The sequence below is a fragment of the Myxine glutinosa genome, chromosome 1 (assembly GCF_964187855.1).
Source record: "Myxine glutinosa chromosome 1, kmMyxGlut1.1, whole genome shotgun sequence".
NCBI lineage: Eukaryota > Metazoa > Chordata > Myxini > Myxiniformes > Myxinidae > Myxine > Myxine glutinosa.
The window spans coordinates 447,947,246-447,959,865 of NC_136261.1; the positions used below are offsets into that span (position 1 = coordinate 447,947,246).

Below are 12,620 nucleotides of genomic sequence, written 5' to 3' on the forward strand. Positions count from 1 at the left end.
AGGTACCCCTCTCACCAGGTACCCCTCTCACCAGGTACCCCTCTCACCAGGTACCCCTCTCACCAGGTACCCCTCTCACCAGGTACCCCTCTCACCAGGTACCCCTCTCACCAGGTACCCCCTCCCACACTATACCCCTCCCTCATTTGGTAAATTCGCTGTTGGTAAGACTAAAGGTATATGTTTAATAAAAAAAACAAAGGTGGTTCGGTTCTGCAGTCACGAGTAACCTCGATATCCTATGCCTTTAATAAAGATGAGGAATCTATATAAAGAGTCCTCTGTCCTGGTGATGTTGGACATGGTTGGAGGGGCAAGGTCTCCACCCTCGGGCAGCGGCTCCGGTCCCTCGATGGAAAACCCTGATGAATAGGAAGAACTGGCATCTGAGATGGGACGAAAGGCGGTAATGGTGGTGGTGGCTGGAGCGATGGTGTTTGCAGTGGTGGTATTTTACTAAAACCTGTGATTGAGGACTCTTTTCTTTTTGTGCTGCTTCGTATGCGTAATGTGGTCCTCCAGCCTTCGCTTTAACGTTAAACTTCGCTCCGTGAACGGATCCATCTCGACCACCGTGTCCCAATGATTCTTGGTCGTTCGCATGATTTTGCTAATGGTGGCAATAGTGAGTTTCGGTCATATCGCCACCTTCTCCTCGTCATTGTTTCAGTCGTCACTGGAGGATTTTATGATCCCATCTGGGTAGTCCTCGGCACAAGACTCTAGGAGCTCCGCCACCTCACTGGCCTGAATGTCCTCAAATCATGTCGGTCACCACCTCCTTCCAAAGTTTCCCCAGCAGACTTTGACTTGACTGCTTCACTTCATCCAAGGACTTCTTCATGTGACACATCTCGTCCTTGACTGTGACCAATCCTTGGACGTCGTTGACCACCACCTTCCAAAGCATCCCCAGCAGACTTTGACTTGACTGCTTCACTTCATCCAAGGATTCCTTAATATTGATTCAGTCTGCCATGCTGCAATTTTCCAACATTCGCATCACCGTCGGTATCGAGTCGTTCTCTATGTCCTCCAGGATGCTGCCAAAAGTCCTCAGGAGGTAATACCTCTTGGAGGTAGCGATTACACCTTGGTCCATGGGTTTTGTACTTTTTGGGGTACCACCCACAACACTCGCCCTAATGGCAGCCTCAGCGTCGATGGTCCTCACTCAAGGTGGACTCGTTCAGACGCTGCGAGGTGGACGCCATCCTCTACGTGCATGGTGTTCGAGCAACTCCACCTTTTAAAATTGAGGGTAAAAATGAGTGGAGATGGCAAGGTGCATGCCAAACGCTTCCACACAGTCTACTCCGTAGGAGGAACAATGCGGGGTAACCTGATGCACCACTCATGGTTCCCATAGTTAGTGAGGGTTACGTATGTATAACATCAGGACCAGGTTTCCGTGGTTGGTGAGGGATACGTATGTATAACATCAGGACCAGGTTCCCGTAGTTGGTGAGGGTTACGTATGTATAACATCAGGACCAGGTTCCCCTGGTTAGTGAGGGTTACGTATGTATATCAGGACCAGGTTCTCGTAGTTGGTGAGGGATACGTATCTATAACATCAGGACCAGGTTCCCGTGGTTAGTGAGGGTTACGTATGTATAACATCAGGACCAGGTTTCCGTAATTGGAGAGGGTTACATATGTATAACATCAGGACCAGGTCCCCGTGGTTGGTGAGGGATATGTATGTATAACAGGGTTTTAAGATACCCTTTGATATCAATGGTTTTTGATTATTTCAAGAACCATGAACTTATGGCCTGTTATCTTTGTCTTTTGTTTGGTGTGCAGTGTGCTTGGTGTCCTGTATTGTTGTGTGCATCTCTACGTACCTGCATGTGCATGGTCCCACCATTATCCTGTTCGTCTGGGTGTTGTCTCGACTCTTCTGTATGCATAGTTCCAGCATTAACTTGTATTGTTTGGGTTCCATTACCTCTACTCACCTGCATGCACATTACCTGCCTAACCGCAACTCGTTTGTGGTGTGCACTCATCCCTTCCAGGGCCCTATACCTGCCAGAGCATGTTCTCGAGAGTCTGTGCATATGGTGCCCACCACCCCCTCCCCGTTGTGGTAATTATGATGCTTAGAGCAAGTCTGAGCCAAGTTCGAGTTTCCTCTGGCTCTTCCTCCATGATCTCATTTGAAAAATAAATAAATAAAATACTCAGATAATTTATTAAATACTAGCAAAGTTATCTGGCATTGCCGGGAAATGTGGTGTCCCTCGCACCCCTTCCCTCCATCACACCCCTTCCCTCCATCACGCCCCTTCCCCTCCCTCGCCGCACGCCCCTTCCCCTCCCTCGCCGCACGCCCCTTCCCCTCCCTCACCGCACGCCCCTTCCCCTCCCTCGCAGCGCGCCCCTTCCCCTCCCTCGCCCGCACGCCCCTTCCCCTCCCTCGCCCGCACGCCCCTTCCCCTCCCTCGCCGCACGCCCCTTCCCCTCCCTCGCCGCACGCCCCTTCCCCTCCCTCGCCGCACGCCCCTTCCCCTCCCTCGCCGCACGCCCCTTCCCCTCCCTCGCCGCACGCCCCTTCCCCTCCCTCGCCGCACGCCCCTTCCCCTCCCTCGCCGCACGCCCCTTCCCCTCCCTCGCCGCACGCCCCTTCCCCTCCCTCGCCGCACGCCCCTTCCCCTCCCTCGCCGCACGCCCCTTCCCCTCCCTCGCCGCACGCCCCTTCCCCTCCCTCGCCGCACGCCCCTTCCCCTCCCTCGCCGCACGCCCCTTCCCCTCCCTCGCCGCACGCCCCTTCCCCTCCCTCGCCGCACGCCCCTCCGCCTCCCTCGCCGCACGCCCCTCCCCCCACGTCCTGTTTCCCACCACACCACACCCACCTCTTCCCCTCCCTACTTCCTCAACCCCTCCCCCCCCCCCTCCACCTGCTCCCTCCTACGAACCCACCCATCCACTCTTTCCGGACTCCCACTGACCACCGTTCTCTCCCTCCCTCTGGACTCCCACTCACCACCATCCCCTCCCTCCCTCTGGACTCCCACTCGCCACCTGCCCCTCCCTCCCTCTGAACTCCCACTCACCACCTTCCACTCCCTCACTCTGGACTCACACTCGCCACCATCCCCTCCCTCCCTCTGAACTCCCACTCACCACCTTCCCCTCCCTCCTTCAACTCCCACTCACCACCTTCCCCTCCCTCCCTCAACTCCCACTCACCACCTTCCCCTCCCTCCCTCAACTCCCACTCACCACCTTCCCCTCCCTCCTTCTGAACTCCCACTCGCCACCTTCCCCTCCCTCCCTCTGGACTCCCACTCGCCACCATCCCCTCCCTCCCTCTGGACTCCCACTCACCACTGTCCCCTCTCCTTCCCCACAAGTTGCTTGTGCGTTTATAAGTTGTGAATTGTGAGAAAATGACTGTTTAAAACCCGAGTAAGATGTATTGTTGTTAACAAATGTTATCCTAAAGTTTCATCATGGTTGACCTTGGGAGCTCAGAGGGGTGTAGTGTCCCAAACGAACTTTCACTTTAATTTGAACATAACCGCTCCAAGCTCATAATGAAATTACACCCTAAATGAAAGCAGATCGTACAAATATTTAAGAAAAAGCCAAAGCAAATGTCAAGGTAAGAGAGTATTGAAACATTCTCTTACCTTTACACGTTTCATTCCCATGCAGCTTGTAGACCACTCGCCAAGTGGGGTAAACACTTGAGAGTTGAGCGAGCACTCCAAAGGAGCACCTTTGCAGGTGTTTCGTGATGTATACAGCGAAGATCAGATTTTCGACGAGCGCTTTATCATAATTACTTTGGTTGTAATCGATGAAGTTACACTTTCCGCACATTCCTGAACTTTCTCTACTGTTCAGAATATTGAGTGAACAAAAGATTGAGTTTAATGCTTTGGCAAATTGTAAATACTAGGGCATGCCCGTACTATATATATATCTAAAATTATATCCCCCCCCTCTATTTACATGAAATGGTTTGGTCCATTCACAAAGCCAAAGCGAACGGCTTGCGAGTACGGTGACAATCCCCCCCCTCTATTTACATGAAATGGTTTGGTCCAAAGCGAACGGCTTGCGAGTACGGTGACAATCCCCCCCCTCTATTTACATGAAATGGTTTGGTCCAAAGCGAACGGCTTGCGAGTACGGTGACAATCCCCCCCCTCTATTTACATGAAATGGTTTGGTCCAAAGCGAACGGCTTGCGGAGTTTGGTAAAGAAATCGCCATAGCGTGCACAAACGCGCAGGAAAGCGAAAGAATCGCAAATTAGTTTTAATTAGTTTGAAAACATAGTTTAACGCCAACATAGCGGCAACATAGTTTGCCAACGTGAAATAAATGAATACGCTCTCAAATGTGCCGTCCGAGGCAGAGTCTGTTCGCCACGTTCGGCACACGTGATAGCTCGCTGCTCTCTGATTGGTTGAATCGTTTTTTGGACATAGCTCGGTAACTACTTGTCCGATTAATATGAAACCTTGAAAAGGCACATCCTCGGGTCCCCAGCAATATACCTGGCAAGTTTAAAGTATATCGGACCCGTGGTTGTCGAGAAACAGCGGTCACAGACAAACATACAAACATACACACAGAGATTACTGGAATTATAGATAGATGGAAAAGGAGGGATCACAGTCTTGCTGCTTAAAGTGATTCATATGTATATATGCTGAGTTCTAAAAATCGTTAAACCTTAAAATTTTCGATTTCAGATTTCAACATTTAATTAGGCCACGAGCTCCGATCCCCAAATCTGAAGACAGATTTTGTTTATGTACTTTAATTAGTCCATGAGAGTACATTGTGGTTCCAAGGCCAGGTGTTTTTGTGCAGGCCGAAGCAAATGGTGGATTAAGACCCCCGTGAGGGAGCGGGGCTGACCTCGGATAAGCCTGTTTTTGTTGGTTTTTCATGTTTAGCACATTGTTACCATCGCCTGAGGAGAGGGTATAGCATTTGAGTCCGTCTGTCTGTCCGCACAGAATAAATATGATTTTTCTCTGCAACCGTTGGTCTGATTGATAGGAAAATTTCACCACAGGTGCACCTCCACCTGTAGAATGTTTCCATGACAATTATGACGTCATAGGGTTCGGCCGCCATCTTTGAAAAACCGAAAAACTTTGCACCTCTATCTCCGAAAGTGCTGAATAGAAAAAAATGAGACATGGCTCATTGTAAAGAACTCTCCATGGGGAATAAAATATGCTAATGTCACATGTGCCTCCATGATGACGTCATAATTCGACAAGTACAAAACTTCATCCGTTCAAGATGAAATTTCTTGAGCATCATCTAGGGATAAATTGGTGGAGAAGAAAAAATGGTATCGGTCACGTGGTTCGGCCGCCAAATTTGTTTTGACACAAAAGCCTTAAAAACAGCTGAAAACACGTCCTGTTGATGCTCTGCAATCTCCGATTGCTCTTTCTAGTTTATCTTGAATAGGGGTGTTTAAATTTAGCCAAACACCCAGTTTTAATTCATGAGATACCTCGGAGTTTGACTGATATGCCTGCACAGTTTGGGCCCGCTTGGTTTCATGGTTCTGGAGCTATGGTGGAGACGCCCCGACGCACATTGCCTTTTCTTATTATAGATATTGTGCTAACTGCAAGTTTTGATGCTGACATGGTGATTGTGGCCTTGCCTCCACCTTCTCAAGTTTGACATTTTCTTGTCTGTCTGTTTAATGTACAAAATGGAGGTGTGATTTCAGGGAAGGGGTAGAATGAATGGAATGTAACCTTTGTGTGCGTGTGTAGGTCGTGGTCCTATTCGCAAACCAGCACATCAGCAAGAGCCCATTTCAGGTGATGGTGTCAGAACCCCAAGGAGACGCCAACAAGGTGTCTGCTGCAGGACCTGGACTGGAGTCTGCGGGTGTTGTTGCCGGACGACAAACGGACTTCAGCATTAACACGACTGGTGAGCCCTTCCATGAGGTCCCATGATGGCTACCTGTGATGTGACCGCTCAACCTCGATACTAAAGGTGGTCTTGGAATATTATTCTTACGAAGTCCAAGTTCATTAGAAATAGCTTGGTTTGTCATCCATATAAATGGCCATTCGGTTCAACATGGTTATTCAGGAAGTGTCCTTCAAAGGTGTTTAAAGGCCATGGTTGTGGAACAGGTGTTGTCTTGGTCCATAAGAGGTCGATTTTTGCATTGTAACCTATTGGTCTCTATGGCCCACCTGGTGTCGTTATCGGTCAATTTAACGTGCAAGTTACTCTGTTGCAATTGAACACCTTGCATGGAGGCCTAGTCCATAGACTATTTCAGTCAGAACTAGGCACAGCAACTCAACATGCCTTGAAGTAAGTTGAGCAATGCGCGTATGTTCTGTTCAGGTGCTGGGGTGGGTGGTGTTGCGGTGGTTGTGAAAGATCCCAAGGCTCGGCCTAATTTGGTGGAGGTTGCCTTGGAAGAACGCGCTCCAGGAATGTATCGCTGCTGCTACAAGCCCACAATGGAAGGGCCTCACACGGTCGCCGTGTCTTTCGGAGGCCTGCCGATACCCAATAGTCCTTACACCGTCAACGTCGCTCCAGGTATGCCTCTCTGGTGGTATTTAGGCCCCAAATGGGTTTTCTCAAAGCGCATTGTGCTAGTTTGAGTTTTTAAGATGTGCTGTCTCTGCTATAAGTTGTGGTTGTGTTGTGCAACACTTCCTGTTTATCCTTCATTATTGTACGTTACCGTAGTGAGCTTGCCAATGTCAAACTGAATCCATCCTGTTATTCTTTTATCTTCCCCAGTCCTTGTCAATTTGTTATCTTTGGGCCTTCCTCATGGCTTGCTCTTGCAGTCTCATATGGGCCCAAACTGAGTGGGGTGTGGCTTGGTATGACGTGTGCAAGGGGGTGTGGCTTGGTTAATGTGTGCAAATGGGTGTGGCTTGGTTGATGTGTGCAAGGGGGTGTGGCTTGGTTGATGTGTGCAAGGGGGTGTGGCTTGGTTGATGTGTGCAAGGGGGTGTGGCTTGGTTGATGTGTGCAAGGGGGTGTGGCTTGGTATGATGTGTGCAAGGGGGTGTGGCTTGGTATGACGTGTGCAAGGGGGTGTGGCTTTGTATGACGTGTGCAAGGGGGTGTGGCTTGGTATGACACGTGCAAGGGTGTGGCATGGTATGTTGTGGTGCTTGGTATGATGTGTGCAAGAGGGTGTGGCTTGGTATGATGTGTGCAAGGGGGTGTGGCTTGGTATGATGTGTGCAAGGGGGTGTGGCTTAGTATGATGTGTGCAAGGGGGTGTGGCTTGGTATGATGTGTGCAAGGGGGTGTGGCTTGGTATGATTTGTGCAAAGGGGTGTGGCTTGGTATGTGTGCAAGGGGGTGTGGCTTGGTATGATGTGTGTGTGTGAGGGGTGTGGCTTGGTATGACGTGTGCGAGGGTGTGGCTTGGTATGATGTGTGCGAGGGGGTGTGGCTTGGTATGATGTGTGTGAGGGTGTGTGGCTTGGTATGATGTGGGCAAGGTGGTTTGGCTTGACATGTGTGCAAGGGGGTGTGGCCTGGTATGATGTTTGCAAGGGGGTGTGGCTTGACTTGTGACTTGGCATAGTAGGGTGTGGTGTGGCACAGCTTTGCATTGTGCATGCAGTTGAGGGTGTGGTTCATGACTTGGCATCGTGGGGTGGGGTGGTGTGGGTGTGGCTTTGTATGGTTTGCTGGGTTTGTGGGTTTTATCATGGTGCGTGTGGGGAGTGGTGGGTGTGAGTTGTGCTGGTGTGGGGTGGCTGTGTGCCAGCAACGCACCACCACGCATGTCTCGTGTTTGGTTCAATTTGTCCTTCAGGATATGGCAGACGACCAGGAAAAGACGACAAGATAAGGTCTTTCCAAGGACAAGTTGTTCTGTGTTGGCAGAAAAATGGGGAATGAGTTTTATCCTTTGTTGTTGAACGATCCATTCACTTGTGTTCCTCCTCTAAAATCTTCCTTTCTCCCTTCATTTGAATGTTTAATCTTTTCATCTTTTTCTCCTTTTCACCTTTGCCTTTTTTATTTCCATTTCGTTTTTTGACTTTGTTCTCCACTTTAATTTTTAAATACACTATTTTTTACTAGCAAAGGTAAAAATATTGCCACGTCACATCGAGGTACTTTGTAACGGGAATATGAGGGGAGGGTCTGGGGTAGGGGACGGGAGGGATGAGATGAGATGGACTTTACATGTCGCTATACTGTGCACGCCAGAAGGGAGAGGTACGGGAGGAGGTGGGATAAGGGGGGTTGGGGAGGGATGAGATGGCGGAGGAATGAGATGATTACGTCCGGTCCAGTTGCATAATCGGGGTCGAGCGTGTAAATAACCTTGGACAAGGAAGGAGTCCATGAGCAGTGGGTATGATGAGGAAGGAGTCCATGAGCAGTGGGTATGATGAGGATGGAGTCCATGAGCAGTGGGTATGACGAGGATGGAGTCAATGAGCAGTGGGTATGATGAGGATGGAGTCCATGAGCAGTGGGTATGACGAGGATGGAGTCAATGAGTAGTGGGTATGACGAGGATGGGGTCCATGAGCAGTGGGTATGACGAGGAAGGAGTCCATGAGCAGTGGGTATGACGAGGAAGGAGTCCATGAGCAGTGGGTATGACGAGGAAGGAGTCCATGAGCAGTGGGTATGACGAGGAAGGAGTCCATGAGCAGTGGGTATGACGAGGAAGGAGTCCATGAGCAGTGGGTATAACGAGGAAGGAGTCCATGAGCAGTGGGTATGACGAGGAAGGAGTCCATGAGCAGTGGGTATGATGAGGAAGGATGGGTACCGAGAGTGAGGGGTTAGGGACACGTAATTTGGAAGTAAATACAGAATCGAGACATTCGGCCTTCTCACGAGAGGAGTCGGCTGTGGTGCTCTTTGAAGAGATGGACGGAAGGGGAGCATACACCTGAGACAGACTTGACAAGGGGTCACCAGGTTTTAGAGGGAGACAAGTTTGAAGGTGCGATCTTTGTTGGACACCGACTTTCCCACCCACCCTCACCTTTTGACCTTCCATTAAAATAGTGAACCCCATCTTTCCCACCCACCCTAACATCCTGACCCTCCATTAAAATGGTGAACCCAATCTATCCCACCCACCATCACATACTGACCCTCCATTAAAATGGTGAACCCAATCTATCCCACCCACCATCACATCCTGACCCTCCATTAAAATAGTGAACCCCATCTTTCCCACCCACCCTAACATCCTGACCCTCCATTAAAATGGTGAACCCATCTATCCCACCCACCATCCCACCCACAATCACATCCTGACCCTCCATTAAAATGGTGAACCCAATCTATCCCACCCACCATCACATCCTGACCCTCCATTAAAATAGTGAACCCCATCTTTCCCAGTCATCCCTAACGTTTCTATTTGACCTGTGAACTCCGACATGTCCGCCCCTCCCTCGATCCGCATCCATGCAAATGCACCTTTTCTCAAAGCTCAGGTCTTTATCTTGCTTTGAAGAAGCGCTCATGTTTGAAACGTCCCGTCACCTTGGTTTACCTATCACTGAGGTGGTCTGCAGCCGCCATTTTCACATTTCCATTACGCGAGTTGCTTGAAATGGTTACAAAAGGTGTTGTGTGCGGTACACCCAGATACCTGTATGTTCTCAGACTCTAAAATGGTATTTGCTCATCATTGAGGTCCCTTGTGCTCGTGTACCTTCCAGCGAGCAAAGCTGACGCTTGTCGTGCTACTGGTCGTGGCCTTCAGGCGAAGGGTGTTCGTATACCCGAGGTTGCTGACTTCTCCGTGCTCACGGAAGGTGCGGGCTCTGGCGACCTGAAGGTGAACCTGAAGAGACCAAGTGAGTGCTTTTTCATCCGTTTGGGGCTGGAATTCCACTTCAGTGGTGGCGCTTGTATAATTTTAGTGGAAGGTCCAGTCTATAGGGTTGTGGTTGATAACCAAGGCCAGATTTTTGGATTTGGTAAAACTGTTTGTGAGAATGAGTTTGTAAGTCTCGGGTTTTGGTGATTACTCGCTCACTTCTCGCAAAGGACATGGTGGGACATTTATCCTCCACCAACCAATGTCACATGGTGGGACCTTTAACCTCCACCAACCAATGTTGTGACATGGTGGGACCTTTAACCTCCACCAACCAAAGTTGTCACATGGTGGGACCTTTAACTTCCACCAACCAATGTTGTCACATGGTGGGACCTTTAACCTCTACCAACCAATTTTGTCACATGGTGGGACCTTTAACCTCCACCAACCAATGTTGTCACATGGTGGGACCTTTAACCTCTACCAACCAATGTTGTCACATGGTGGGACCTTTAACCTTCAACCAACCAATGTTGTCACATTTTGGGCTCTTTATCCTCCAACCAACCAATGTCACATTTTGGGCTCTTTATCCTCCACCAACCAATGTGGTCACATTTTGGGCTCTTTATCCTCCAACCAATGTGGTCACATTTTGGGCTCTTTATCCTCCACCAGCCAATGTGGTCACATTTTGGGCTCTTTATCCTCCACCAGCCAATGTGGTCACATTTTGGGCTCTTTATCCTCCACCAGCCAATGTGGTCACATTTTGGGCTCTTTATCCTCCAACCAACCAGTCACATTTTGGGCTCTTTATCCTCCACCAACCAATGTCACATTCTGGGCTCTTTATCCTCCACCAACCAATGTTCACATGATGGGTTATTTATCCTCCACCAACCAGTCACATGGTGGGAACCACAGCAAGTGGTTTCCTTCATTTCTGACACCATTTGCAGGGCCAATCAGATTGCGGGTAGACCTTTGGCCTTGGGGAGGAAACATGACCTTTTAACAATGACTATGTGGTACCTTGAATGTTGTCCAAGTTATCAGTGCCCGATTCCTCGGGGTGTTTGCTCTAAGATCTTCCCTCGTGGGGTATTCTCCGAAGGTGGTGTTGAGGAACCTATAAAACAGAAGACCATGCGTGACACCCTACATGCCTGCGAATACAAACCTACAACAGTTGGAAAGCACACCGTTTCTGTCACCTGGGCGGGACAGCACATCACTGGCAGGTAAGGCAACCTTTGACCTTATACACGCCATCCAATCACTAGTCCAGGTGTGCATAAAATCCAGTCTTTGATGCGCTAGTTGATCTATCTACCTTGCAACTTCTCCCAAAAATGGTGATTGAGGACTTTTTTTTTTTTTGGATCATCCCCCCCCCCCCCCCCCCCATTGTCCCGCAGCCCGTTTACTGTGGACGTGGGACCAGAGGCGGGAAAGCAGAAGGTCCGTGCGTGGGGTCCTGGCCTCAGTTCCGGCATGGTGGGCAAATCGAGTGATTTTGTGGTGGAGGCCGTGGGAACCGACGTTGGTGCACTTGGTGAGCACGGTCATGCCATGACGAAGCTAGTTGGGCTGTCCTTGCTCGACATGGAAACCATTAAGAGCCATGTCGGATGCATGACCCTCGTGTTCACTATGCTCACCTTGTGTGGTTTCACTCACCAGAATGGCCAATCGAATAGTTTAATGGATTCCATTTTAAATTGAATGTGCTCCAACACTTTACTTCTCTGGCCCTGGGGTTGAGAATGGAATTGATTCATTGTACACCTTAAAAGCCTTTGTTGGCTTTCCTTCATCGGTAAAATCATTAAAATTTAATCCATTCGGCCATCTTGATTCAGCATTTGCTGATGCAGCGCCCCCTGCAGGTTAGAATAAGAATTTGTAATTTGTTCAGGATGCCGGTGATAAGTCTCCTAAACTTTGCAAAGGACCCCGTGTGATCTCTGGCATTCACCAACGAATGCCGGCAGACGCTACACCCAGGTGGATGGACATCCAGCAGGCCTCATTTGGTGACCTTTTGATTTGAAATGTTTGAATTTGCCATCGTCCATCACGCCGCCATGACAGTTTTGATCTCGACAGGGTTTTCCATCGAGGGTCCATCTCAATGTACCATCGACTGCACGGACGTGGGCGACGGTTCCTGTGACGTGAAGTACTGGCCCACGGAGCCTGGATCTTACGGCATCCACGTGGTCTGCGATGACGACGAAATCAAGGACAGTCCGTTCATTGTGGACGTCCTGCCCGTCGACACGGCCTTCCACCCAGACAAGGTTTGATCCGTCTGTTGGTGAAACTGGTACTTTGATCACGCACCTGAACCTTGTGCGGTACCTTCAGCTTTGCCTTGCCGGTCGTTTCAGGTTCGAATTTTCGGGAAAGGTGTCGAGCCGACAGGTAACGTGGTGGGTCAACCTCTGGAGTTCACTGTGGATGCTAGAAGGGCTGGAAAGGCTTCTCTTCAGGCCTTTGCACAGGTTTGTTTCCTCTGTTCTGGGAACGGTTGACCGTGATTGGACCGTGATCATCTGGTGTGATTTTGATTGGTTTATTTATTTTTTCCTGTTCGTTCAGGATGTGGATGGGACTCGGGTGCCGGTGAAGGTCGAAGACCATGGAGATGGTATGTACACCTGTCGCTACACGCCCCAAAAACCCATCAAGCACACCGTCGTAGTCACGTGGGGAGCGCTGAACGTGCCCAGCAGCCCCTTCCGGGTGAGTTGTTCCTTCCTGGGGATGCTTTGCTGTCCGTGTGCTTTCCACAGAAGCTTTGAAATGCCATAATTACTGT

General features: G+C 49.8%; 1 protein-coding gene across 1 annotated transcript in view; it reads left to right on the forward strand.

Annotated features, from left to right (window-relative positions):
* LOC137418728 (filamin-C) overlaps window positions 1–12,620 on the forward strand; it is a 96,126-nt gene that overhangs the window by 34,777 nt on the left and 48,729 nt on the right. Inside the window, 8 exon segments of the mRNA XM_078770878.1 lie at window positions 5,769–5,931; window positions 6,361–6,561; window positions 9,690–9,827; window positions 10,911–11,037; window positions 11,215–11,351; window positions 11,906–12,099; window positions 12,190–12,303; window positions 12,401–12,544. Coding sequence (XP_078627004.1) covers window positions 5,769–5,931; window positions 6,361–6,561; window positions 9,690–9,827; window positions 10,911–11,037; window positions 11,215–11,351; window positions 11,906–12,099; window positions 12,190–12,303; window positions 12,401–12,544 — 1,218 coding nt within the window.